A 27,835-nucleotide genomic window follows, 5' to 3' on the forward strand; every position below is an offset into this window, starting at 1 on the left:
AAATATATCCCTAAATCGTGACGGTGTTATGCATACATGGATTTATTTTTAAAAAATGCTTACATGAATTTATAGTCATCCAATAGTGAATTTTTTTATTATCGTTTACTCAAGTACTCTTTCCGTTCCTAAATGATTCATAAAGTTATAAATGACACATGTTTTAATATATAAAGTATAAGAGATATAAAAAAATAAAAGAAAGAGAAGAAATGTAGTGGAATGAGTGTTAATGAATTGTGTGGTTCATGGATTATTATTTGTTTAAAAATTTTTAATATTTAGACTTTGTCTAATTTTGGGGGATGGTCTAAAATGATAAAACTAGTCTATTTTTTGGGGACGGATGGAGTAAATAATACTTCAGTATATTTTTTTATACTCTCACCGTCCCATTCTAATTGAACTATTTTTCTTTTTAGGATGTCTCACTCTAAATGATACTCCCTCCGTCCAGGGCTACTCACACATTTGCTTTTCGGCACGGAGATTAAGGAATGAGTGTATAGCAAAGTCAACAATTGCGGCTGTAGGTGATAATTTTTACTAAAAATGGAAAGAGTGCAAATAACTTGGGACGCCCAGAAAGGAAAATAGTGCAAGTAACACGGGACAGAGGGAGTACATTTTTAAAAATAGAACATCACTCTCTCTACTTTTTTATTCTCTCTTATTTTATTCTTTTCACTTAACTGACAAAACACAGTTACATAAAATCTTGTGTTGAAATAAAAATACTTCACTTAAGAGCATCCACAATGGCGGCGAGCGGACCGGCTAGCCGATTCCCGACGTTGGCCGGTCTGCTCGCCGAACCATTGCAGCCGGCCAGCGCCAAATCGGCGAGCGCACGCCGATTCCCGAGCGCTGGCCGATGCGCTCGCCGATCGGCTGGCCGCCATGCAGGCTCCCGATCGGTGAGCGATCGGCCAGCCGATTTTTTATTTATTTTTTATTTAATTTTCGAAACACTATATATACGTGATTTGCACGTCATTTTCATTCGTACCACTTGTTTTAACGAGTTTTCTCTCTATCTTAATTTTTGTACAAGAGCAACAATGCGAAATGAGTAGCGCGGGTGGTAGTAGTGGTGGTGGTGGTGGGGATGCTGAGGAGTACGAACGGCGAATGAACGAAGAGTTGGAGGCATATACGTCCCGTGAGATAAACCGGTTGATACAAAGGTCCTTACAGCCGGCGGTACCACGACCTCGACCCGTTGTCCACCGCCGAGCAGTGATTGAGAGGGATCACGTAGCTGCACATCAGCGGCTATATGAAGACTACTTCGCACCGGAGCCGCGGTTCAATGCCAACCTTTTCAGGCGGCGTTTTAGGATGAGCATGGCCCTGTTTATGCGTATTGTCGACGCTTTGGAGCGTCGATATATGTGTTTCCGCTTCAGGCACGATGCGGCTGGCAGACCCGGCCACACACCTATTCAAAAGTGCACTGCGGCAATCAGGCAGTTAGCCTACGGAGGAGCGACAGACATGTGGGACGAGTACCTCCACATCGGTGAGACGACTGCCCTTGAATGTATGAAGTATTTCTGTCAGGGCGTGGTTGAAATATTCTGTTAACAGTAGCTTCGAAGCCCTACCCCCGAAGACTGCCAGGAGCTGATGTAGATGCACGAGGAGAAGCATGGGTTCCCGGGTATGTTAGGCAGCATAGATTGTATGCATTGGGAGTGGAAGAACTGCCCCGCTGCCTGGAAAGGGTTCTACACGACCGGCTACAAGGGAAAGAATCCCACGATGATCCTCGAGGCCGTAGCTGATTACCGGTTGTGGATTTGGCATGCATATTTTGGGGTAGCCGGGTCGAACAACGACCTCAACGTCCTCAACTCGTCGCCCCTTTTCAACGAGCAGTGCCACGGCTTCGGTCCGGCCATCAGTTTTTTCGCCAACGGGAACCAGCATGATATGGGCTACTACTTGGAGGATGGGATATACCCTAGGTGGCCTGTCTTTGTGAAGACGATCAGGTGCGCATCAGATGAGAGGAAGACCTACTTTGCGGAACGGCAAGAGTAGGCGCGCAAGGACGTGGAGCGCGCATTTGGTGTGCTCCAGTCTCGATGGGCGGCAATTAGGGGTCCAACGCGTTTGTGGCATGTCGACTGCATTGCTGATATAATGTACGCCTGTATTATCATGCACAACATGATTGTCGAAGATGAAGGTGTACAACTGACTAGTTGGGCCAACGACGATAATGAAGCCGGTCCAAGCCACTGCGTGGCCGCCCCCAACGTACAAAGTGGGGTACCTCACGATGAAGTCGGCCGCCTCCAAGCACATGCCGACATGCGCCAAGTGGAAGCTCATATTCGACTCCAAAAGGATTTAATTGAAGAGTTGTGGGCGCGGAGGACTGCACGACGTTAGTTTTTTTTAATTATGTAATTTTTTTAATGTACCTTTTTTTATTTAAATAAAATTATTGCATTTTCCCGTATCTGTGTCGTAAGTTGAATTCCGTATTTTGTGTGATTGTTATTTTTATAATTTTGTTTATAGTGGCTAGCCTATGGCTAGACTATTGCTTGTCCAGTTGCTTGTCCTGATGATGTGGCAGAAGGAGTTTTTAGTGCTGATGATATGACATGAGGAGTTTGTGGCTAGGCTATGGCTGGGCTATTGCCATTGTGGATGCTCTAAGAGCGGACATATAGTAACAAACTTTAATCAATATTTAGGTTGTATTTGACATAGTCAACGACGTCAAATCACAAGCGACATCACCCTGTAAGATAATTTTCATCACCACTTGCATAGTACAAAAGGTTCCTCTTCCACTAGGTTCCCACTTCCGCATGCAACAATCAATCATCTTCAACTCGTTGTGATATATACATTCATATTGTAAGCAGCGGAAGTGACGCATCTACGTAGAAACAAGAGGTATAATTGTATCCCAAAACTTCTTGTTAATACAATTATACTTAGACAGACAACCAAAATTCAGTTACAACCTAACCTAGTGGTTAGAAACCTAGTATTTCTACATATTTGACCAGGTTCAAATCCTCTCTCCACCATTTCTTTTCCTTTAATTTCTTCCAACACTTTGTATGTACTCAAAGCAATATTTTTTAATTCAATTTGTTTATTTTCTATTTGTTTTTCGTTTATTATTTCATTTTTAAATGACCTTGTATGTATTCAAAGCAATATTTTTCAATTCAATTTGTTTAATTCCTATTTAGTTTTCGTTTATTATTTCATTTTTAATAGATATTCTCTCCATTCACGGCTAACAACTAATCCTCAAATTTTGTATTAATTCAATACACTTTGACATACTCTTGTCAAATTTTATTTTATTTATTTATATTTAATATTTGATATTTGCTTTGTTCTCAATAATTTATACAATTAGCTTTTATATAATATAGTCTTTAACTAACATAGTATTTATGTGCATAATTTAAAAAAGTTAAAGAATTTTTTTTAGAAAAAAATAAAGAGAATATTTTTAAAAATAGAAAAATTGTGAAAACAAAACAAATAGAACCGAAAGGATTAGCTAAAATTTGAAACTTTAAATCGTTATAACTATTTTTTTGCACCCACATATCAAAAATCCTGGATACGCAACTGATTGCAAGGGTAATTATTTGCACATAGTTTTGGGCAATGATTACTATTGCCAACCAGGACAAGAATCGGCCCAATGCAGAAGAATTTGTGCAACAGAAAGAGCAACCACGTTGCCAAAGATATCATCCTGACGAGGAACACTACAAAAATTTATAAAGTAGACAAAAATTGAAACGCAATTACATGCGTTGAAAAAATTTAAAAAATACTAACAACAATTTAAAACACAAAAGAAAACGTCCCTAACTTCATCTTTAGTTTTTTCAGGATGCTTCAATTTCCGTCATCTAATTGTAGTTGGGATACCAACGGTAATGCCATTTTTTTTAAGCATTGGTGTTATATTTAGAAACACAAATTAGCGTCCTTAACTGCATTAAAAAATGTCCTTAACGATTTTTTTGTTGTAGTGGAAGCCAAACGAAATTCCTAGCTTTCATGTTTTTCAGCTAGGAAGCTAAGAAATTTCTAAACTTGTACATGCTCGTTTTGGGGATATCCAAACAATAAAATTTTCCTCGGTAAAAAATCACGAGGCCAACCGTTCAATCCCTACCGTCATGGTGCAAATGCTCGTTTTCTTCTCCTGGAAATAATAATATTGTAACAAAAATCATGGTGCAAATGAAGTGGTGCTATATGTGCTGTTTGGTTGTCATGACTCATTATCATATCATTATCTATTTTGTATTAAGTTGGAGAATATTTTAGTTAGTTAGAGGGGATGACTATGATTCATTATCATATATGATTATCTATCTAGGATGAAGTGAGATTCAATCTCATGAACCAAATATAATACATATTTAATTATGATATATTAATTTTCAAATCAAACAAGTCCTACATGTATATATCTTATTACATTCAACTTAGTTGGGACGAAAGAAGTAATTTCGTAGAGTCTGAATATACAGAAGAGCACTCAGGGTGTGTTTGGGAGCATGGAATTGGAATTTGAGCCTTCAATTCCAAATCCTATGTTTGGCACCACAAAAATGTTTGGATTTGGAATTGAATTGCAATTCTAAATCTTCCAATTCCACAATTTGAATTTCATATCAAAAGTAGAAAATTTGAATTCCAAATAGTCATAAAATTAGATAAATTCACTATATATCCACAACACACACTTCACTACACACATTTCACACACTACACACATTTCACGCGCGTCACACACTAAACACATTTCATGCACGTCACACACAACACACATTTCATGCACTTCACACATTTCACACACTACACATTTCACACATTTCATGCACTTCACACACTACACACATTTCACACACTTCACACACTACACGCAATTCACACACTACACACATTTCACACACTTCACACACTACACGCAATTCACACACTACACACATTTCACACACTTCACACATATCATACATTTCACATACTACACACATTTCACACACTACACACATTTCACAAACTGAAATTTCAAATTCGGTCCAGTTTTTTAGTTTTTTGGTTAGTTTAGTTTAAACTTTTTGAAAATTTTAATTTTTCGATACAGTTCGGTTCGGATCGAAAAAAAATCTAAAACCAAAAAAAAATCTAAAAATTGGATGCTTGAAATATGTGAAATGTTGAAGTGTGAGAAATGTGTGTAGTGCGTGAAGTATGTGAAATGTGTGTAGTGTGTGAAATGCGTGTAGTGTGTGTAGTGAGTGAAATGTGTGTAGTATGTGTAGTGCGTGAAGTGTGTGAAATGTGTGTAGTGTGTGAAATGCGTGTAGTGCGTGTAGTGCGTGTAGTGTGTGTAGTGTGTGAAATGTGTGAAGTGCGTGAAATGTGTGTAGTGTGTGAAATGTGTATAGTGTGTGTGAAATGTGTGTAGTATGTGTATTTTGTGTAATGTAAGTGTGACTGTATTTTGTATATAGTGTGTTTGCATAAATTCTTCAAATTAAATTCCATATCAATTACTTTATTTAATCAAACATAGGATTTGAAATTGAATTAGAATTCAATTCCATAGAATTCCAATTTTGTGTTCCAAACGCAGCCTAAGAATGTTGCCTTTCCTAAGCGAATTTTGGTGAATTGTCATTAAGAATTTAAAAGGCGATAATTGCGATTCTCTATTTTTCACTTTAGGTGTTCACCTATCAATTTTTTATAATTTATTGCTCTCTCGTTTTTTACTTTTAAGTTTAAAATTATGCATTTGGTTTCGTTAATCCAAACCCAAGGATGCATCATTCATATACAATAGTAAACAAATCAGATGCCTCCATTTTTGTAACCTAAAGTAATAAGGAATAATTGGTTTAAAACTTACCCAAGAAGAAGAGAATAAAGTCACAAATTATAGCACCAAATAAAATTATAAATGTCGCCCTCTGCATGCACATTACCATACACAAAATTATTTCAAGAAACAGTGGTTAAATAAAAAGGCTAAAGAAAAGATGAGCTGTTCCATACCAACGAAATCAACAACCGAAAGAAACTTATCTCAGCAAGCATCAAATCCTAGTATTAACGTAAGAGACACTCTTGTGAGAATCCCAGAATGCAAGGTTATTCTGATGAACGAGGGCGAAGCCGGGGAGGTTGCCGCGGGCGACTTCGAGCTCCAGTGGATATCAGACGGCGATGTAGCGCTGGCCGCCGCCGTGAAGGTCGGGGAGAAGCTCCAGTGGCCGCTGACCAAGGACGGGCCGGTAGTGAAGCTCGACGCTCTTAACTACCTCTTCTCGCTGCAGATGAACGACGGCCAGCCTCTCAGCTACGGCGTGGAGTTTGCGCCAGAGACAAGTGGCGGACTCTTGGGTCAGTTGGATGCGTTGCTGATGAAGCATAGCTTGTTCACCGCCGCACAGAAGAAGAAAAATGTTGGCATCGATTGGAAGAAGTTTGCGCCGGCGGTGGATCAGTATAACACTTTGTTGGGCCAGGCTATTGCCATAGGCACCGGCCACGTTATTAGGGGCATCTTCAAGTGCACAGAGGCTTATACTAATAAGGTAACTATTTTATTTTCATATTTTTTATCTAGTAGTATTATTTTTTTCAAAAATGGTTAGACACTGTAGAAAGTTATGGCATGATACCAATGACAAACCTTTAACTTATGATGTAACATTTTCTGAAAGCATCATGCTATTATTGTTGATGAAAACGTACAGGTGCAGGAAATAGGGGAAACAATCCAGATTCCCGGAGTTGGGGAGAATAACGCAGACCAGCCTGAAAAAATCATCAGTGACAGTGGAGTAAACAAAAACAAGGCATCCCTCAACAAAGCCTTGATACAGTATGTAGATATGATTCTCTCACAATAGTCAATGAAAATGAAAATAAATTTTTTTTATTAATACTTTGTGGCAGCGCCAAGAAATTGACAAAGATGACATATGAAATAACCAAGACCATGGTTGATGTGGTCGACGAAGCTGCAGAATCAGTTAGAGAAGCGCGTGTGGCTTCCATTGATGCAGTTAGTAAGCTCATTTCAGTTCAAAGCCTAGCTTTTTAATCTGGATTTCTAGTGTTTAGTTGTACTTATTTGATTATGTTGTGAATCCACAGAAAAGTTACTAGAGGCAACTGAAGCCGCTAATAAGGAAGCAATCAAATTCAGCGCGGGCGCTGTGCAAGACGCTGTCACTCGTAGGTAAGGAAGGCAGTCGAGATCTTCCATTCCTAGCCATCTCATCATGAATTGATAGTGTTTCATCTTCATAATAGGTGCGGAGAGAGAGCTGGGGAGAGGACGGGGCACGTATTTGAAATTGTAGGGAACTGTGCATCTACTCTTTGCAACATATTCAAGATAAGAAAAGCCATAGTCAGTTGTTGGACTGCGATATGTTGTTCAAAGAGCAACAAGAAGATGGACTGATCATTTGTATACTTCATCCCATTTCTATATTTCATTCATGAAGCTATTTATATATTGTTGTATTAACCTTTCATTGAGGATAAAAAAGCACAGGTAAAATATTAGTAAATCATTAAAGACACTTCAGAGATCAGACTAGTTTGAAAGTACTGCAGATAATATGTATCAGTCTATGTTTATATCTATTCCAAGTTCAAACTAGTTTCAGAGATGTAAATGGTACTAATAGATAGGCGTCATACCCATAGTAGTATCATTAATAGTATATCATACTATCAGAATTAATTTTTTTGCATGTTACTACAATTTATAATTCATAAGAGAAAATATTAATTATATATAGTTAAAATATTAAATACTGATCGAGGTTCGACGTAACATTCCAAAAATTAAAAATTCAAGGAATTAAAATTTTGGAAAGTCAAAAATTAAAATTAAAATTCTGAAATTGTTAAAATCAAAATCATACACTCAATTAGTATAACTACATCATATATCAAAATTGAGCAAAGAACTCTAATAAAGAATTTTATGAATAAAAAGTGACAAAAAAATTAAGTTTATCTATACCAAATACAATTTAATTATAAAATAAATTTTTTGGCTACGTATTTTAAAATCTGATTAATTAAATTTTATTAAGATTAGATAACAATTTTTTAATACTTTATATAGCTAATATTTTATTATATTATTTAACTAAAACTTTATAAAAGACTAATTTGATAAGAATCTGTCATTATGCATTTGCTATTACATGATTTTTTTTATTTGGTAGACAAAATATACACTAAATATATAAAGCCAATGAAATTATAATATTTTAAAATTTTAAAGACATGTTCTTAATTAGATGCAGAAAAGGGGAGAGATAAAAAAATGATTTTCCCATCATAAAGATGTGGATTTTATGTTGCCAGTAATAAATTATGCTATGCACATAAATCATGGAGTACTAACTATGTACACAAAAAAAAGACTAATTTTACTATTTTTGGGTATCCATAGACCAATTGTAAATATGAAAAGTTTTAAACAAATATTAACCCTACATATCATTTTAAAGGTGGACCGCATAATCCACTAACACTACTTCCACACTCCATCCATCTCTTACTTTACCAATTGCACATTAAAACTCATGTCATTTACAACTTTATCTATTTTTTTGGACTGAGGTAGTAATTATCATATTATCCTTAGGTTTAGACTGTATTTAATACACAATTTTATGTAAGGTATAATAAAACAGATACATAAAATATAAATTTAATTAAAAATAAAATATAATGTATCTAAACCCCATTATGGTTATATGAAAATATGTCAAAATATTATTTCCCTAATTTTGATTGTGTGTTACTTTAGTTGTGAATTTATCTTGAAAAAATATGCATAAAAAATTTCCACTCCAAGATTTTCTCATTTCTTATACTAGTAGAAAAGAATTTCACAATTTCATATTCCTTTATTTCACTTAACAAAATATAATATTAATAGATTATCAATTATCATGATCCATATTAATATGTCACTATTATTAAATAATTTTGTCATCATCAATATTACTATTATATTAATATAGATATGAGAAATTTCGAAATAAGGGGTTAAATTCGCTGACCTTTCGTAATTAGGGATTCAATTCGCTGACCTTTCGTAATTTGGGATTGAGGCATGCGTATTCTTCAGAATAAGGGATTTGTGATATTTTATCTTATTTATGTTCTTTTTTAATATTATTTCACTCTAACCATTTATCAATTTCCTATATTACCCTTCAAATTTTTACCTAAATTCTACTTCAAGATTTTGAAGATCCAACGTTCAAACTTTTACCTAAGGTTATGTGGTGTGGTGGTAACAATCATATAAAAAATTGCTCTTTCTTGTTTACAATTTTGTCATGATCCTGTTGCTACCTCGACTTCCGATTTACGAAGAATAATTTTAACCAAACACAAATAAAAGTAAAAATAGAATATATGATTCACATGTTGAAAATAACGTAATGCGAATATAATTTAGATTATACTATCCTTTTTACAATATCATAATTACAACATTTTCATTTTCTTCAATAAAATGATTAGTGTTTAATTAGTGTACATAATATAATATGTGTACATAATACTATATTTGTTGCATTTATTAAAAGGGGAATAGTTTAATTAGAGGTTGGGAATTTGGTTTAGAGGTATATAACATAATATGTGTACATAATACTATATTTGTCGCATTTATTAAAAGGGGAATAGTTTAATTAGAGGTTGGGATTTTGAAATTTGAACATTGGATCTTCAAAATTACAAAGAACTAGAATTTAGGTAAAAATTTGAAGGGGTAATTTAGGTAATTGATAAATGGTTAGAGAGAAATAATATTAATAAAGAATATAAATAAGATAAAATATCACAAATCCCTTATTCTGAACAATACGCATGCCTCGATCCCAAATTACGAAAGGCCAGCGAATTGAATCCCTAATTACGAAAGGTCAGCGAATTTAACCCCTTATTCTGAAATCTCTCGATAGATATATATTAATAATATTGTCATGATCTATATTAATATGATACTCTTATATTCTTCTTCGTAGTAAAAGAAGGGATAATGTAAGATGAAAATTTGCGATAGATAAATACTGAAAAGAAATGAGAGTCGCAAATTTCTTGGTCACCGAAACTAACAAGGGAATTTAATCAATAAGCACAGAATAAAGTAACAAATTATAGAATGAATCAATAACAGAAATCCAGTTACAAACATCTCCGCACATTAATATATATTGTCAATTGATCAGTCTTTGAAATCGCAAAGAAAAGATTAACTGCAATGGAATCAAAAACTCAAGTTCAACAACCATCAAACCAAGAAAACAACAGCAGTTTAATTATGAACGTAACACACGATGTTCTTCTGAGAATCCCAGAATGCAAAGTTCATCTCATGGACGAGGGAGAAGCCGTGGAGCTCGGGGCCGGTGACTTCGAGCTCCAACGAATAACCGATGGAAACGTGGCTATCGCCACCGTCGTGAAGGTCGGGGCGGAGCTGCAGTGGCCGCTGACTAAGGACGAGCCGGTGGTGAAGCTGGACGAGAAGCATTACCTCTTCTCGCTGCCCATGAACGACGGAAAGCCTCTCAGCTACGGCGTGGCGTTTTCCAGCGGCGGTCTGGAGGAGTTGGACGCGCTTCTGAGGGAGAATTGCTCGTTCACGGCGTCAAAGAAGAAGAGAGATGGTGATATCGTTTGGAAGGAGTTTGCGCCGGCGGTGGATAATTATAATAGTTTCTTGGCCAAGGCTATTGCTGGTGGCACTGGACACGTTGTTAAGGGTATCTTCAAGTGCAGCAATGCCTATTCTAATAAGGTTACCATCCCTACAATACAAAATACTATGCTCACATATAATTTATATTTCAAATAATCCTATGCTACTCAAATTTTGTATCTATCACAATCCAATATTCATGGATGATGAAAACTTGATGATTCTATTTTGCTTATGAAAACAATGGATGGTTGACAATGACAGGTGCAGATCAAAGGAGGAGAAACAATCCCGATTCGCACATTCGAGGAGAAGAACATAGTAGCAGCCAACCAAATTAATAGCAATGGAGAAAACAAAAAGAAAGGCGCTCTGAATAAAAGCTTGAAACGGTATATATAATGTATCTTCTGTCACAACAGTTGATGAAAATGAAAATTAAAAAAATTTATTGAATATATGTATAACATGGCAGGGCGATGGAACTATCGAAGATGACAGAGAAAATGAGCAAAGGTGTGCTTAATGTAGCTGAGAGTGGTTCCGGTTCAGCGATGACACCAATTCTTCAGTCCCGAGTGGGGAAGGCCTTCTTGTCTACGATGCCAGGAGAGGTTATCTTGGCTTCCCTTGATGCAATTAGTAAGTTCATTCCTAGTTTCTTGTAGTATACTACAAATTCAAATGAGTTTGTGATCGATCATATTGTGAATGCACAGACAAAATAACAGAAGCAGCTGAAGCTGCTGAAAAGCAATCAATGGTAGCAACCTCAGGTGCAGTTAAAACAGCCGTCACTAATAAGTAAGCCAATGCTAGGTAGCTACCTTTGTATGGAATTCCAGATCTTCTATGTATTCTAAACTGTGTTTACGACAAAATAGGTTTGGAGAGAGCGCTGGAGAGGCGACAGAGACCGTGTTAGCAACTGCAGGGAGTTGTGTAGGCACTGCTTGGAATGTATTCAAGATAAGACAAGCCATCAACCCTGCCGGCTCTGTATCGTCAAGAGGAGTGCTCAAGAAAGCTGCTACTAATAAATATATGTAAAAATCATGATAACAGTATGGAGTTGCCAACAATACTTATCAAACACTTGGTAAAAGATATCAATTGGAGATGCTTATACCAAATACGTTCGATCATGAAAACTCGAGTTAGATGTTCTTGCAACACAAATTATCAATCGTTCTAGTCTAAGAAGAAATATAGAAATAAGCTTGCTTAATTGCACATCGGAAACAACTGAAACATGGTTGAATATATGAAAACATGAACTTTCGAGAGTCAATACAAAACATGATTAAGCCCACTCGAATCAATTAATGTACTCCACTTTATCACGGCTCATGCACGGCTGAGTTAAGACAAAACAGGATCAACCTTTAAATTTAGAAATACATGCACGGCTGAGTACGATGGTACTCAATGAAAATATTTCCAAAACACACAAATATAGTTTGAAATTTTTGCCAAACCATCGAGCTAACTAAAATTCTTTACTTAAAAGTTCATTGGATCAAACTAAGATTTTTGTAATTCGTCATATCTGAACATTCTTTGTGTGCCGGGAAGGTGGAAACCTTCCATGATTACCCGTCCGACCTACCTAGGGATGGGTAGGTACGGTATACCTTACCGAAACCACCGTACCATATACCTTACCGTAAATTCGGTATGCAAAAAATTTATACCCTTATCATAATTTTCGGGATACTGAACTTCAATATACCTTATTTTCGGTATGACGAAATTTCATACCAATATTATACCTCATTTTCGGTATACCTTACTTTTGCGGTATGCCTGACTTTCAACATCAATAAAAATAGATAATTTGAGTTTTTAGAATATTATTTATATTTTATAATTTAAAAAATATATTAAATATATTTTATTCATAATTATATTTATATTTCACAATAGATTTTATAAAAATATATAAAATATATTTTATATATAACTATATTTATATTTTACGGTATACCGAATTTCGGTATGCAGCGGTATACCGCGGTATATGAAAATTCATATCGTTACCTTACCGAGAGATTTCCGTAAGGCATCATACCGTACCGAAATTCACGGTATAAAGAAAATTCGGTATTTTCGGTATTTTTTCGGTACGATAAGGCCTGTATTTCAGTATTTCGATATTTTTCCCTAGTCCTAGACCTACCTGCTCGATGACGTACAATCCATGTATACATTAGTTCGAGCATGGATGCTCCCCTTCTTGGTAACCAAGTTTGATTATCATCTTTTGATATCGCCAAACAGATAGGCATCACATAAAACAAACATTTATGACAAGACAATAACTTTATGGCATATTTGGTAGCCTAGATAAGGCCAAGATATATGAGTTATAAGGCTTATTTAGCTGTTTGGTAGATAAGATGAGACCCATGTTATGCAATAAAGCTTATCTCGGCCCACTGAAGCCCGAAGCAAATTAGTTCAAAATGATAGATTATTTAACAAGCCCATATCCATCATCCAGATATGATATGAAATGACTAAAATGCCCCTGCCATTCCCATTGATTTTGATGTGAAAATTGATCAATCTATCTCCAATTCAAGAAATTAGGGCTTTTCTCCCACAATTTTTCCCTCTGAATTGGACGAGATATTTGATCAATATCTCTAGTTCCAGAAATTAGGGCGAGCAAGCATCTTCAATTCCATAAAATATTAGGCGATTTGTGATCTCTAGTTCGGCCATGTCGGAGGATTTGACGTTGTAGCCGAGAACGGCGAAGAGTTCGTCTTCGGCGTCGCAGGGCCACATCTGAGGTGTGGTGGAGGAGCTGCAGATGCCGCTGCTCTAGAAATTCTCAAACTCCCGCTTCATCCTCAGCTCAGCTCTATTTTTTCCGATCGCCGAGAGATTTTTGGAGTCTTAACACAAAACAATTGGTGAAGATTAGAAAGAGGTGCGTCCAAAGCCTTTGTCCTAGTGGCATGGCGCTTAGACATTATTGTATGAGGTGCCGAGTTCGAGCCCTCTTGACATCAATTGTAATTTCCTCCTTGTAATTTCCTCCTTCATATATGAGTTTTTTATTTGTAATTTCCTCCTTTATAGAAATAGAGGACAAACTTGCTTTCATGTTTTCAAGAAATATAAACACCATAACTCATTGAAAATATTTCATAATTTTATCCACACTAGAGTGTAGGACAGAAAAACCCACCTCTATGTTTCCAACTTCTGTAAATAATTTCCACCTTGAAGTTATGTACTTTGCGATCTCCCTTCTCGGTTAATAGTGTTAAGATTGGTATACTGGAAAAACATATTTCGAATAGGGTGCACAAATTGCATTGCTTGTATAAAATAAGTAATTTTATCTAATTATTAACAAGATCTTGGAAATTTTATTTTTCTCTCTCTGTGCACGCACGCGCAATTTTATAACTATTTTGAATTTTAAATATATATCTGGATATGACGTTCGAATTTCAAACTTAAAAGGAATTGAAATTATAGTTCAGTTCTAGACCTAAATATTTTAAGATACTTTATTAAATCTTTTGAAGTGCTAAACATTAAATTTAGAATTAAATGCTTTAATTCTAATTCAACGTGGCACAATTTGAAAATACAGAAAGGAGCCCAATTCCAGTAACGTGTTCACTTATTGGATTTATTTGTAATTGAATAAGAGATCCTAATTTATCCCACTTTTGCCCTCCCGATTATTTTTCTACACTCATTTTCTAAAAATGATAGTAAATAATTAAAGTGGAGAAATGGTAAAGTAAGAGAGAGAATAATGTAGAGAAATAACTATTTATTACTATTATTTTTATAAAACGACTGCAGAAAAGTAAGTGGGACTACTAAAGTAGGATGGAGGGAGTATTATATTTATTTCTTTTAAAATTATTTTAATTGATTTTTGTTAAGAGTATTTTAGTACAACTACATTAAAATAGCTAATATTTCCACTTTTTAAAATTAGGGCTAATATCATGTTTTGCTATATAGAATTGGACAATTGGTTATAAATATAATGACCCGTGAATTCAAAATGTGTGTTTCTTTAGTTGTAAATTTATCTTTAAAAATTTATGCATAAAAAGGTCCCACTCTATTAATTTTTTTCTTTCTTATCGCTCCTCGCTCCTTTCATTAAAAAAGATTTTCCCAATTTCATATTCCTTTACTTCAGTATAACAAAAAATAATTATCATGATCTATATTAATATGATACTATTAAATAATATTGACATGTCTATTAATATGATACTATTAAATAATTTGATACTATTACTAGCATCAAATTAATATATAGATCATGATAATATTTGTTTATATAGATCATAATATTATGATTTATATTAATATAATTAATAATATCATTATCTATATTTATATGATACCACTACCAAAAAAACACGAAATAGTGTCGGAATTAGTGACAGCCGCGGAAATTTCAATAATTAGTGACGGATAAGTGACTGAAAAGCGTCGGTCACTAATTGGTGACAGAATAGCTCCTCACTAATCCGAATTTATCATGGCAGCTAGACATGCCCACCGGTTCCGGTTCCGGTTCCGAACCGGAACCGTGGCCTTTTTCCCGAACCGGAACCGTCGGAATTCGGGTCGCGGTCCGGTTCCGGTTCAAGATATTTCGAACCGGAACCGTCACCGAACCGGCGGTTCCGGACGGTTCGGAACCGGCGGTTAACCGGCCGAACCGTCGGTTCGGGCGCGTTTTTCAAGGCATGTGGATGGGGCAGACCGGCGGCAGCTTTTCAGCTGAAAAACCGGCCGGTTCAGGCGGTTTTTGGGTCGTGAACCGCCGGTTAACCGGCGGTTAACCGTGAACACCGGCGGTTAACCGCCGGTTCAGGGGGTTCCGGATGCGGCGCGAGAAACGAGGCGACATGACGCAGCCTTTGCAGACGGTTTCGTTGACCGAACCGGCGGTTTCGTCCCGGAAACCGGCGGTTTTGCCCGGAAACCGGCGGTTCCGGCGGTTTTCCGCCAAAAACCGCCGGTTTTGCCGATTTTTCAAAATTTTTTTTTTTTTTCAAATTTCAAATTCGAATTCTTCCATTTCCCCTCCCCCCATTTTTATCTATAAATACCCTCCTCTATCCTCATTTACATTCACCCCACTCTTGTGTTAATAAGAGTTTCTCTCTTCAATCTCCCAATTCTCTCTCTTTGTCTCCAATTTCTCATTTGTGCTATTGTGCTTCCATTTAATTACGCAAGTGCTACTCTTATTACGCTTTACGCATTGTTATACACTTATACTTGTTCCCGTAGTTCTATAAGTTGTCTTCCTTTCTCAATTGCTAAAACAAAAAAAAATATTATTCCATATTTCTACATTTCTACATAGCAATATGTCTTCATCCCGAGAAGGTCGTGTTGATAAGGGAAAGGGAAAGGCCAAGAGGCGACGACACTTGTAAATTATATTATATTGTTGTATGTTGTTGTATTGTATACTTATGTATTGTAAATTGTAATGTATCGTTGACTCGTTGTCCGTTACAACTCAAAATCAATAAAATTTATTTCATTTTCTCTATATTCGTCTTATTTGTGCTTGAATTATGCATTGTCTTGTTCCGATTTATTGTATAAAGCCAAATTTCAAAAAAAATTTTTAAAAAAAATAAATAATTGAACCGGCGAAACCGCCGGTTCGAAAACTGGAACCGCCAAAACCGCCGGAAAACCGGCGGTTCCGAACCGGAACCGGAACCGCCGGTTTTCGAACCGGAACCGGAACCGGAACCGTGAAATAGCCTCACGGTTCGGTTCCGGTTCCGCCAACCGCCGGTTCGTGAACCGTGGGCATGTCTATTGGCAGCCAGCTTGATTTCCGTCATTGTAAATTTAGTGATGGATTTTTCCGTCACAAATATTTTTTACTAACAAGCTTTGTATTGACGGATCTGTTGATACTTAGTCCGTCACTAAATCTGTTTAGTGCCCAAATTTCGCTGATTAGTGACTGCGAGGTTTTTGTAGTGTACTATTACAAGATAATATACTATTACAAGATAATAGAATCTGATCTATATTAATATGATGCTATTATTCTTCTTTGCAGTAAAAGAAGGAATAATATAAGATGAAAATTTTGATAATATATAAAGACTGAAGAAATGAGCATTTTTTGAGTAAAATATTTTTTGTTCGCCGAAAGTAACAAGGAATAATTGGCGTCAACTTTCTCAACAAGCACAGAATAAAGTTACAAATCATAGAATAAATCAAGCACGTCAATCTAAACTCAATCGTTTAGTCTTTGAAATCGCAAAGAAAAGATGAACTGCTGCAAGCCAACGAAATCAAAATCTCACAAAAACGCATCACTACCAGAGCCACCACCCACTCAAGTTCAACAACCTTCAAACCAAGAAACATTAATCCCACAAAGCAACAATACTATTAACGTAAGACACGATGTTATTCTGCGAATCCCAGAATGCAGGGTTCATCTCATGGACGAGGGCGAGGCACCTTCGAGCTCCAACGAATAACCGATGGCAACGTGGCGATGAATGACGGCAGTGGCCGCTGACTAAGGACGAGCCGGTGGTGAAGCTGGACGAGAAGCACCACCTCTTCTCGCTGCCCATGAATGACGGCACACCACTCAGCTACGGCGTGGCATTTGCCAGCGGCAGTTTGGAGGAGTTGGACGCGTTCCTGAGGGAGAATTGCTCATTCACGGCGTCAAAGAAGGAGAGATAGTGATATCGATTGGAAGGAGTTTGCACCGGCGGTGCATAGTTATAATATGTTCTTGGCCAAGGCTATAGCTGGTGGCACCGGATACATTGTTAAGGGCATCTTCAAGTGCAGCAATGCCTATACTAATAAGGTGACCTTCAATCCAAGATCCAAGGAAAAAGGGAGATGAAAACTTGATGATTCTATTTTGTTTATGAAAAAAAGGTGCAGAAAGGAGAGGAAACAATCCTGATTCAAGCAGTCGAGGAGTAGAATATAGTAGCACCTAACAAAATTCAGAGCAATGGAGCAAAGAAAAGCAAAGGCACCCTGTATAAGAGCTTGAAACGGTATGTGTCTTTTCCTTTTGCACAATAGTCCATGAAAAGGAAAATTATGTATAACACGGCAGGGCGACGAAACTGTCGAAGATGACACATATATTAAGCAAAAGTGTGCTTAACGTAGTTGAGACTGGTACTGGTGCAGTAATGACGCCAATTGTTGAATCCCGACCGGGGAAGGCCTTCTTGAATATGATGCCGGGAGAGGTGCTCTTGGCTTCCCTTGATGCACTTAGTAAGTTCATTCCTAGTTTCTTGTATCTATTTGCTAATACCAATTCCAATGAGTTTGTGATCATATATTGTTAATGCACAGACAAAATAATAGACGCAGCTGAGGCTGCTGAAAAGCAAACAATGGTAGCAACCACCGGTGCAGTTAAAACAGCCGTTACTAATAGGTAGGCCAATGATAGCTTAGTATGGAAATCCAGATCTTCTATTCTCAACTGTGTTTACGACATAATAGGTATGCAGAGAGCGCTGGAGAGACGACAGAGCACGCCTTAGCAACTGCAGGGCATTGTGTGGGCACTGCTTGGAATGTATTCAAGATAAGGAAAGCCATCAACCCTGCAACCGCTGCAACGTCAAGAGGAGTGCTCAAGAAAGCTGCTACTAAATCTATTATGAAATAAATATATGTAACAACTATGATAACAGTATGGAGTTGCCAACAATATACTAGAGTATTTTAGAATAATTAATCACATCTGTAAGATTCATTGAAGGATTATGTATTGCTGTATTGGGTTTTTAATTCTATACCTGATGTTAAGTCCATCAAGATAAGAGTCTTCCAAAGAGAATCCCACTGCAGATAATTGCTCCAAACCATTTATTGGATACAAATCTGATTATAACCAAAAAAATACAGGAAAAAGTAGTCATTACAAATGCTTCAAAGATCAGAGCCCAAACTGGTTAATGGACTAGTTTGAAAATATTACAGAAATATATGCATCAATTTTCATTATGCTGTTAACTATTCAAAATTTTAACTAGCTTCAGAGATGTACAAGATACTATTAGACAACGGTATGCACCCATGAAGATATACACAAACATAAACACCACGTAAACAAACAGAAAATCATGTATTCAGATACTCACTTTCTGCTGCAATCAGCACGGCTTGAAAGGTCAACTGTGAGTATCTGCCAAGCTAATTGTGTCGATCCAGCAGCTAAGAATATGTAATATGTCCATTCTGCATCAACCATAAAAAAGATTGAAGACCGAGACATGTGAATATGGAGAGTCATTACTACCAGAGAATAAACAATTAACTGCTGGCAAAGAGAATAGAAATAAAACTAGCACACCTAGATTGGCATTATATCCACTCAGAGCAAGGCTACCGATACATGCTGCTCCAAAGCCAGAAATCCATTCTTTTGTTGAATCTGCAAACCTCAAGGCTGTTGATTTGACACCCACTATCATGTCGTCTTCCTTGTCCTGCATGTACAATTGTCACCTACTTCAGTGGCACTAGATCCAAATTTTTCTGTGACTACGAGCTTCTCGTGCCTCAGGATTTAATGCATTTAGAGGAAATAATATTACAAACATCATAATTGTTTGTGAATCTCAATGTAAAAATATTTAACAAGCATTTATTTAGTTCATATAGAGCTCTTCCTGATTTTAGAATACAAGTAATCCAAATAGAGGGTTTTAACATTCACCATAGCGTGTTGTAATACATAAGCTCGTACTTACTGAGACTTTTCTTTTTGTCTTTTTCTTACACGGAGCAAAGGATAGAAATTATGTGTAAGCCAAAGCTAAAATGAAAAAACCAGGCTAACTTTTTCCCCAAAATTTTTGTACGAGCTAAATGCTATCCATATGATATAATTCAAGAAGAAATTATCAACTTCATAAAAGCCCTAATGATATCAAATTTCCTGGATTACAATTACATACAAATCCAATTAGGAATATATCAAGAACCAGTCCACGAGATAGGAATCAAAGATAAGCCTATACCTGATGTGCATAAATTGTATCGTAAACAAGGGTCCAAAATACACCAGAAGCATAAAGAGGGATCACTACAGCCAGATCAAGGCTTCCTCTAACAGCAGCCCAACCAAGTAAAGCACCCCAGTTAAACGTCAATCCTAGATAGGCCTGAGGCTGCACCGACATAGATTCAGCTAAAGATATAGCATTAAATAATCCAACAAAAGTGTTTGTCGAAGTACAGAGGCAGGCACAAGTTCCTTGGTGTTTTCGTGTATGTGTGCTGTGTGTCTCCCATCACCCTACTTTCTCAAGGAAGAAGGATGAATACTATGATGGAAAAAGATAGAGATCAGGATTCATTACCCAATACGTCAGTCTCTTCATCAGAGGATATGAAAATACTAGCAGCAGAGATGAAGCTCCCAGAACACGGCTGTAAAATGTTTTATGAGTCAAGCTATAAACAAGCAACATACACATCCAATCCCATCTTATTTCTTCATGAACAAATAAGCAACAGTCAATTTAGAAAAAAACAACCCTATTATATTTTGTTATTTCCGTCATATATTCCTTCCCAAGTGACGATTCTCTCTTTCTTTACTAAAATTCTCCCTGTACTTAAAAGCTCAATTATCCAACTTACCAACTTATAAACTCTTAAGACATCACATCTTATAAGCACTTGAAACATCTTATAAGATGTCTAAAATAAGCTTAGCCAAAGACCCTCTCAGTATGCAAGGTCACCAATTGAATACTTTAGACATGCAATGCGTTGATGGAGTATGAGGAAAAATCAAATACCTATACTCAGTATATTTTTAAGAGCTTCTAAGATAACTTCGCCACTACAATCTACAGTGCATAGATTAATTCTAAGCTGTTACACAAGCACACCTTTTCAAGGAAATGAACTGCGACAGTCAAAGTGAAGAAAGAATGAGTCAAACCTGAAATTGTTCAGTTGCAAAAGAATTTCCAACCCCAAAAGCAATTGAAAACCAAGAAAACAAAGTCCCTGAAATGGTGACAGTACACCACTTGCAATGGGTCTCGACCTTGTCCTTGCTACCTACACCATATTAAATTATCAAAAACAGAATCAATACAATCAATAGAGGGAAGAAGGATGCATACTAAACATGAAGACAAATCATAATTACAATAACTAAAGATATTAAGATTGGTTCTTTCTACATCTTGAAATACATACAAACAATGATGTGCGGAATTAGAATGATAACTACCTTGGTGTCAATATCTCGATCTAAAAGATCATTAATGGTGCACCCCGCGCCACGCAACAGCAATGCCCCTGTACCAAAAAGCATCATCATCTTAATATCCGGAAGGCTCCCTGGAGCTGCCGCCATCGTAATTGACCTTTAAACCCAAAATATCACCAATAAACTTCCAAATCATAACAATTAACATCTTACATTCTTTGGTCATGCATTGTCTCAGGATGGATAGAAAGTAAAACTGAGAAAAACAGTTATCCTTTTTAAGCAATTACCAAGGGAAATTGACCTGACACCTACTTGGTTCATTGATCGTCTAATTCAAATTCTTGTTCACATCATATGCAATATTTAAACCCAGAAAGACAGTTAAGGTTAGCTCTTCACTTCCCTAAATGTGATAGAAACAGAGTAAATAGACAATACATGACAGCATAGCCATATAAATTGAGAACTTTCAAAAAATAAAGAGATGAACAAACTTACCACATACACGGCCAGGCCAAGAGCCAAGTCCCAATCGGCTTGTCCAGCCGCGCGAGTCGAGCGTAGGGCCGCGCCTTTTCCGGTAAATAAATATCTATCCACGACCGATCACATTCATTACCCTTGGAAAGTTTCGATTCTTCTCGTTTCTCATCGGATGGTAGAGTTGAAAAGCTTGAATACTGAAGAAGGCGGTGATAGGCTCCAATTGACCGGAACGAATTGCTGTCTTTGTAAAACTGATTGATGGAGTGAAAATTTTCGGAGACTTGGAACAGGTGACCCGAGTGGCGGCTTGAGTCGGCCAATAGTAGAGGCGAGTGGATATAAGTGTGGGCGGCGGAGAGAGAAGATTGACGGTGGCGGAGGCTCCGAGCAGTTCTTGAGAGGCGATAAAATGACATTGCTGAGACGACACAGATTTTTCCTCCCAGCTTCAGGCATCAATCATCATAATTTCTTCAAATTTCTCAGAAAATTCCCAACGTCAGTTTAAAAGGGAGACTTTTCCCGACCAGCATCTCAAAATTGACATCTACTGGTAAGTTTTCAAAGAGCCCAAATTTCTTACATGCTAAACGACGAGGAAGACACCGGGAAGAAAGGGAAAGAAGAAGGAGAAGGCGGCGGGTAGTGATTGTAGGTACCGTGTAGAGAGAGAGGAGAGACCGAAGTGTAGGCGGTGACGGCGATAATTTGTTGCCGCCGGAAATTGAAGGAGGAAGCGCAGAGAGATGAGAGAGGCGGGCTGGTTAATGGGCTTATGAGTTATAAGCAAGCCCACTATTTTTGTTGGACTAAATGTTCTGTAAAAATACAATGTTACCCATAATTATGATTTTAAAAAAATGGAATTCTTACTCGTAAAAACGCATCTCAATCCTCTAAAGTAACTCAACAATATAATATTCAGAAAATATTAAATGATCGTATTCACAATGTATATAAGTGATTAAATCGAAGTTTAACTTCAGCAGCAGCGAGACTAACCCAAAATAGTGTTAATAATTCTAACATTTTAGCACACTTGAAAAAGAGGTGGTGTTCTCCGCCGGCGAAGTCTCACTCCTCTTTCAGCGCCGCCGCCGCAGTTTGTTCAATCTAAGGTACATATATCATCTATCTCTGCTTTATCTCTTCCAGAAACGCACAACGCTCGTTAATCATGGTGGAATTACGGGAAATCACAATGAGCTGCTTCAGCTTATCATTAATATCAATGCTCATTCTTCGCCTGTTTCCTATAAATATACCAATTATAATCTTCTTTTGCTCATGTCTTTCTATGCTCGTGGGCAGATAAACTAACAATGGATCTATTATTGCTGACACTGTTTCTTGGATTTGTATCGGGGATGCTCATTCTCATCCCTCGACTTCGTAAATCTGGTTAATTTTCTTTTTCTCTATTTATTTTTTGTCAATTCACACGATTTCGGCTGACTCAATGAATTTGGTGGATGCAGATACTGGAAAAGTGGCGCAGCAAAAGTTTGCTTCTCAGGTATAAGTTCGAATCTGTTGATTTTTTGTTCCAGACAACTAATTCGAATTTGGATTTCTTTAAAGCAAAAACTAATTCCAAAAAGAAAAAAAGTACTCGAGTGTTCACTGATATGTATAATTTGCTAGTTATGAGTTTCATACGGTTTAGAAGGAGAGGAGACAACTTTTCCCTCATGCTGGCTTACATTTTTCAAATTATCCTTGAGTTTTAATAGTCATTAGTTTCAAAATCATAATGATTCCAAATGAAATATTTAGGGTAAATGATGGAGTATAGAGTTTGAGATCAACCATTTCAATTTTGAATGTCTTTTGGTCTAGATTTGCCAGATTATAATGCATGGTTTTATTGAATTACTTGGTTGGTTCACTGTTAATCTTTTTTATCGGAGTCTCTTTCTGATTGTCACATTTAGTTTGTTTAGGCGTCCAAAGAATACACCAAAGCCGATGTTTCATCACACAATAAGAGGACTGACTGTTGGATCATCATAAAAGATAAGGTTTTCTTCAGAACTCAAATCTGATAGATTTCTTGAAGTCCCTCTGTGATCACCACCATATGGACTTTCTCTAAGAGATACCTATTGATATGTTGTGCTCTTAGGTCTATGATGTTACCTCCTATGTAGAGGAGCACCCTGGTGGTGATGCTATCCTTGTACATGCTGGTGATGATTCAACTGAAGGCTTCTTTGGGTATGTCTTCTATTTCATCAATAAGTCGTGACAATAGAATGTGGTGAAGCAATATTTGACCTACTTCTTGAAGATCCTACTCTACCACTGTTTAATCCTCAACTGTTCCACTTCATGTTTCACACCCTCTCTTGTTTTTGCATAGTCTGATGAATGAAAATCTAAGACAATCTGTTTCTTGTTACAGGCCACAACATGCTACACGTGTCTTTGACATGATTGAGGACTTCCACATTGGTAATCTAGTAAAGTAATTATTTGGACATTGGCTCAATTGGTCAGTTTTAAATCATGTAATTTTGGAGCTCAACCGTATTATGTTTTAAACATTGCAGTGCATTCAACTTAATTCCTCGTTTCTTTTTTGTTAATCAAGCTTGTGATCCCTTTTGTTCTTCTAGTTTGATCACTGATTTTATTTCTTCCAGTAGTATCAGACTAGGGAAAATGCAAACTTGTTATAACAGATTTCTTATATCTCGTGTCTTGTCTCATGTCTCAGTGTTGACAAACCCAGTATTATTCGAGAATATGAGTAGCTTGGTTTACAGATTTCTTATATCTCGTGTCTTGTCTCATGTCACAGTGTAGATAAACCCAGTATTATTTGAGAATATGAGTATCTTGGTTTACTCAGCCATACATAGCATGCCTTTTAATTACGACTTACTTGTTGCATACTGCTTGAAGAATTACCGATACATATTACTTTCAAGTAAAAACCAAATGGAAGCACAGTTGCATTACCTAAACTGTGGCAAAGATTTGAGTTTTCTTATTTTTTAGTTCTTCGATGTGAAGTCCTCAAAACAGGCACTGAACTACTGCACTTCTGTAACGACCGGAGGACTCAACTCTGATGATTTTTAACATTCGATCTTCAGGCTACAATTGACATGTATACCTTATTGAGCTTTGACATCGTTCAAAAAAGAAAACTTTTTACACACAGTACTATTAGTACATATTTTACCTCTTTACACACAAATCACAAGTTTCCTTATTTTATGTGTTCAATTCATATATATATATATTTGACCTCTTTACACACAAATCACAAGCTTCCTTATTCTGTGTTCAATTCATGTAGGCTGCTAATAGAGAGACACTGGGGATATTAGTAATGGCAAGATCCATGATATTATTAAAGGGAAAATGGTCAAAAACACTCTTGATGTTTAAAATCCTGATTAATTTTATAAGGTCAATTAGTGCTTAAAAATTCTATAACTAATGGCTGTTACTTGTAAAAAGCAAGATTGCATTTTGGATCACATAAAACATAAACATTTAAGTAAAAAAAAAGCATGTATTTTGGATCACATCATTTTTTTGTATTTTTTGTGGCAATCCTGTACAAATAATCTCACATTTTTTAACTTATGGAAAAACAAATAAGAAAAAAAAAGTAGGTGTAAGAAAAGGTAAAAATAAAATGTCTTTTTAATATTGTAGCAACAACATATTTAACGCCCACATCCATCTTCCATAATACATGCTTTTAATGATGGGATTCTATGTGAGGTTTGAGTGACTCCTCGATTTCTTCCAACAATTGCCTGATGTGAAAGAATTAGGAAACCGCTACCTAATTTTTCAAGATGATATCTTCAATTCAACCCAAACTTCCCCGTATCAATCATATCATGCACATGATATGCTTCTGCTTATGGAAACTCACTACAAATGCAAACCATCAAGAATTCAGCATCTGTTTACTGTGATGCATCCATGCTAATGTAGATTGGTAGCTTGCCAGGGATAAATATCATGAAATGAAAATATATGTCATTATAAAAATAGTGATTCACTAGAATAATGCAGAAAATCAGCAAAACACTTTTGTCACATGAAAACAGCAACAAAATTTTTAAAAATAACATGCTATCATAAAAATAGCCAGGTTAACATATTTTTGGCATGTATCTGGAGAGAAATAGGAATACTGTGTTGGACGATCAGCATACATTTATCTAAGCTCAAACCAGACACAAGCTCAGTTGATTACTAGAACATCTCATTCGATTATGATAAGTTGCTCTCGCATGTATGACTGTTGTAGCAACTTCCTGTTAGGTGATTGAGCAGAACACCAGCTGCAACACTTACATTCAAGCTTTCCACCGCCAAGAAGGAGGTCAATTCTTGAGGACTCTCAGCATTTTCCACATCCTCATCTCCTGTCAGCATCAGATCAACTGGTAAATTTCCAGGAATCCTAATTAAATGAGTGCACGATCTTTCCACCAATGGCCTCAAACCAGTTCCCTCACTTCCTAGAACGAGTATCGTTGGTGCACCAGGAACAACTTCATCCAAAGGAATAGCTCTTTGAGAAACTGCACCTCCAAGAACCCGCCAACCGTTTCCAGCTGAGGATGTCAAGAACTGCATCATATTCTTACAAGATCTAAGTTCCATTAGTTCAAGCGAACCAGCACTGGCTTTGCTCACAACACCACTCAAAGGAGCCGAGTTCTTAGCACACAACACTACTCCAGCAGCTCCAAAAAAGTAAGCAGAGCGGATAATTGCCCCAAGATTCTGAGGGTCAGTCACTTCATCCAATGCCAACCAAAGAGGGCCCTTCTCTCCCTCTGTAGAAACCACGTCCAACTCCTTTATACCAACCATTTCCAAGGGAGATGCATCCAGAACCAAACCCTGATGAGGCCTATTATCGACAACCATGTTGAGATCATGCTTGGACAGCTCGTTTGTGCTTAGTCCGATTCTGTCTGCCATCTTCAAGATTTTCTCAAACCCCTTCTTATCCTTTTTCTTCCTATTATTACTACTTAGGTCCAACCCTTCCTGAACATACAAAGTATAGAATTCTCTCCGACCAGCTGAAAGAGCAGCCAAAACAGGACCAACTCCATACACACCTTCTCCCACTATTCTTGGCATTGTAGACTCCTTAGCTTCTTTCCACGTCTTTCTACCAAAACTTTCTTCTCTGTTCCATCTCCTGGCTTCCGGTCTCTCAAGCGCCGGCCTTGCTTCAACATAGTTAGCATACCTCTTCCTAATGTTATACCACCTAGAATCATTCTCGACCTCAGCCTCCCCCTCCTCCTCTTCATCCTCGTACTTAACATAACCACTACTTCTATTCCTGAATCCATCTCTCCTGCTCTCTAACTGTGGCCTTTCAGCACCTCTAAATTCATTTCTCTTCCTCTCTAACTTTGGCAGTTCGACATTCTCTGCCGTGGAAGCCCCTCCTTTTAAGAACTTCTCAGCCGACTCCTCCCACGAAGACTTAGCCCCCTTGCTTGCCCCATTTTTCACAACCTTTCTACGAGCCCCTCTTTCCTCAGACGCAGCTAACCAAGGAAGGGGATTTTCACTTGTTTCAGCAGCCTTGTTTAAGCTTGAACTCGAAAAACTCCTCCCTCCAGATAGTGAACAGTTGAGGAAACGATTTCTCACACAATTTCTGGGTCCAACAGATAGAAACTTCTCGAGAGGTCTTCTTTTACTCGAGCCAAGAATTAAATGGCTAACACCAAAAACAGAGACGGGCTTTGGAGCTTTAAGCTGACAAAGAAACTGTGTGGGCCGCGAAGAAATCCTAAATGCTAAAGGTAATGCTGCAGGCTTGGACATGGTTACTAGTTTATGGAAGTTATTTAGTACGACAATGGATTAAACCGTAAAATTCAAAATCGATTCGGATAGGAGGAGGTGAAACGGAGAACTGAGAAATCGAAAGCATATAATTTAATGTATAGAGATACCTTAAATCAGAATTTTGACGGTGGGTTTAAGCATCTCTGAATCGTGGAAGGGGTTTATCCTTCTTTCATGTAAGAGGTCTGCCAAAACTGCAAGAACGAGTGAAACGATGTCGTTGGGTGCCTTGATGATTGAAAAATACATTTGTGTTCTCCGATATGATTTATTTCATCAAAACATTATTAACCAGACTCAAGCCCAACGGCCCAACCCATTTATGATGATCCAATCTTGAAACCGAACATATCCTAAAATGATGGAATGGGATGCATGAGAATGACATTGAGATAGAAATAAATGGCTTTTTAGAAATTTGAACACCATTACAGGAACTTTCCGAAATACTACAGAAATAGAAATGAACGATAAAT

General features: G+C 37.0%; 5 protein-coding genes and 1 pseudogene across 7 annotated transcripts; 4 read left to right on the top strand and 2 right to left on the bottom strand.

Annotated features, from left to right (window-relative positions):
* The first annotated feature begins 6,024 nt into the window (after window positions 1–6,024).
* LOC121803321 (senescence/dehydration-associated protein At4g35985, chloroplastic-like) lies at window positions 6,025–7,700 on the top strand. Of its 2 annotated transcripts, none has more exons than XR_006050960.1 (5): window positions 6,025–6,605; window positions 6,768–6,895; window positions 6,970–7,078; window positions 7,171–7,255; window positions 7,330–7,462. XR_006050960.1 is itself a non-coding variant. In XM_042203003.1 (5 exons), exons 1-5 carry the CDS (start codon window positions 6,048–6,050, stop codon window positions 7,481–7,483), a joined length of 1,038 nt encoding a protein of 345 aa, XP_042058937.1. In that variant the 5' UTR covers window positions 6,025–6,047; the 3' UTR covers window positions 7,484–7,700. The 2 variants fall into 2 exon arrangements, 1 of the variants encoding a protein (XP_042058937.1); XM_042203003.1 differs by having other exon boundaries at window positions 6,970–7,082; window positions 7,330–7,700.
* Window positions 7,701–10,318: 2,618 nt separating this feature from the next.
* On the top strand, window positions 10,319–11,809 carry LOC121803855 (senescence/dehydration-associated protein At4g35985, chloroplastic-like). The gene is made up of 5 exons (XM_042203443.1): window positions 10,319–10,858; window positions 11,024–11,151; window positions 11,235–11,401; window positions 11,479–11,563; window positions 11,644–11,809. The coding sequence occupies exons 1-5, from the start codon at window positions 10,319–10,321 to the stop codon at window positions 11,807–11,809; spliced, it is 1,086 nt and encodes a 361-aa protein (XP_042059377.1).
* A 5,493-nt stretch (window positions 11,810–17,302) lies between these two features.
* On the top strand, window positions 17,303–18,568 carry LOC121803856 (annotated as a pseudogene).
* LOC121802168 (4-hydroxybenzoate polyprenyltransferase, mitochondrial-like) lies at window positions 18,247–22,296 on the bottom strand. 2 transcript variants are annotated; one of them, XM_042201756.1, is made up of 9 exons: window positions 21,519–22,296; window positions 21,039–21,174; window positions 20,742–20,863; window positions 20,152–20,221; window positions 19,810–19,959; window positions 19,140–19,275; window positions 18,928–19,024; window positions 18,583–18,667; window positions 18,247–18,387 (listed from the first exon to the last, which is right to left on the bottom strand). In XM_042201756.1, the coding sequence occupies exons 1-8, from the start codon at window positions 21,920–21,922 to the stop codon at window positions 18,598–18,600; spliced, it is 1,185 nt and encodes a 394-aa protein (XP_042057690.1). In that variant the 5' UTR covers window positions 21,923–22,296; the 3' UTR covers window positions 18,247–18,387; window positions 18,583–18,597. The 2 variants fall into 2 exon arrangements, with proteins under 2 accessions (XP_042057690.1, XP_042057691.1); XM_042201757.1 differs by having other exon boundaries at window positions 18,256–18,396.
* Window positions 22,297–22,474: 178 nt separating this feature from the next.
* On the top strand, window positions 22,475–24,198 carry LOC121802835 (cytochrome B5-like protein). Its single transcript, XM_042202536.1, has 6 exons — window positions 22,475–22,624; window positions 22,818–22,907; window positions 22,985–23,022; window positions 23,450–23,527; window positions 23,632–23,723; window positions 23,911–24,198. The coding sequence occupies exons 2-6, from the start codon at window positions 22,829–22,831 to the stop codon at window positions 23,975–23,977; spliced, it is 354 nt and encodes a 117-aa protein (XP_042058470.1). The 5' UTR covers window positions 22,475–22,624; window positions 22,818–22,828; the 3' UTR covers window positions 23,978–24,198.
* Window positions 24,199–25,590: 1,392 nt separating this feature from the next.
* Window positions 25,591–27,602, bottom strand: LOC121804859 (uncharacterized tRNA/rRNA methyltransferase slr0955-like). The gene has a single exon (XM_042204558.1). The coding sequence runs from the start codon at window positions 27,333–27,335 to the stop codon at window positions 25,749–25,751; it is 1,587 nt and encodes a 528-aa protein (XP_042060492.1). The 5' UTR covers window positions 27,336–27,602; the 3' UTR covers window positions 25,591–25,748.
* Window positions 27,603–27,835: the final 233 nt, after the last annotated feature.

The sequence above is a fragment of the Salvia splendens genome, chromosome 5, assembly GCF_004379255.2.
Source record: "Salvia splendens isolate huo1 chromosome 5, SspV2, whole genome shotgun sequence".
NCBI lineage: Eukaryota > Viridiplantae > Streptophyta > Magnoliopsida > Lamiales > Lamiaceae > Salvia > Salvia splendens.

Excerpts from the sequence above, each read along its gene's own strand:
- LOC121803855 (XM_042203443.1), top strand. The coding sequence starts at position 10,319 with ATGGAATCAAAAACTCAAGTTCAACAACCATCAAACCAAGAAAACAAC. Across the intron at positions 10,859-11,023 it reads GCAATGCCTATTCTAATAAG|GTGCAGATCAAAGGAGGAGA; the intron begins GTTACCATCCCT and ends TGACAATGACAG. Across the intron at positions 11,564-11,643 it reads AAAACAGCCGTCACTAATAA|GTTTGGAGAGAGCGCTGGAG; the intron begins GTAAGCCAATGC and ends ACGACAAAATAG.
- LOC121802835 (XM_042202536.1), top strand. The coding sequence starts at position 22,829 with ATGGATCTATTATTGCTGACACTGTTTCTTGGATTTGTATCGGGGATG. Across the intron at positions 22,908-22,984 it reads CCCTCGACTTCGTAAATCTG|ATACTGGAAAAGTGGCGCAG; the intron begins GTTAATTTTCTT and ends TGGTGGATGCAG. Across the intron at positions 23,724-23,910 it reads TCAACTGAAGGCTTCTTTGG|GCCACAACATGCTACACGTG; the intron begins GTATGTCTTCTA and ends TTCTTGTTACAG.
- LOC121803321 (XM_042203003.1), top strand. The coding sequence starts at position 6,048 with ATGAGCTGTTCCATACCAACGAAATCAACAACCGAAAGAAACTTATCT. Across the intron at positions 6,606-6,767 it reads CAGAGGCTTATACTAATAAG|GTGCAGGAAATAGGGGAAAC; the intron begins GTAACTATTTTA and ends GAAAACGTACAG. Across the intron at positions 7,083-7,170 it reads GGCTTCCATTGATGCAGTTA|AAAAGTTACTAGAGGCAACT; the intron begins GTAAGCTCATTT and ends GTGAATCCACAG.
- LOC121804859 (XM_042204558.1), bottom strand. The coding sequence starts at position 27,335 with ATGTCCAAGCCTGCAGCATTACCTTTAGCATTTAGGATTTCTTCGCGG.
- LOC121802168 (XM_042201756.1), bottom strand. The coding sequence starts at position 21,922 with ATGTCATTTTATCGCCTCTCAAGAACTGCTCGGAGCCTCCGCCACCGT. Across the intron at positions 19,960-20,151 it reads TGAAGAGACTGACGTATTGG|CCTCAGGCCTATCTAGGATT; the intron begins GTAATGAATCCT and ends ATGTCGGTGCAG. Across the intron at positions 19,025-19,139 it reads TGGATATAATGCCAATCTAG|AATGGACATATTACATATTC; the intron begins GTGTGCTAGTTT and ends TGGTTGATGCAG.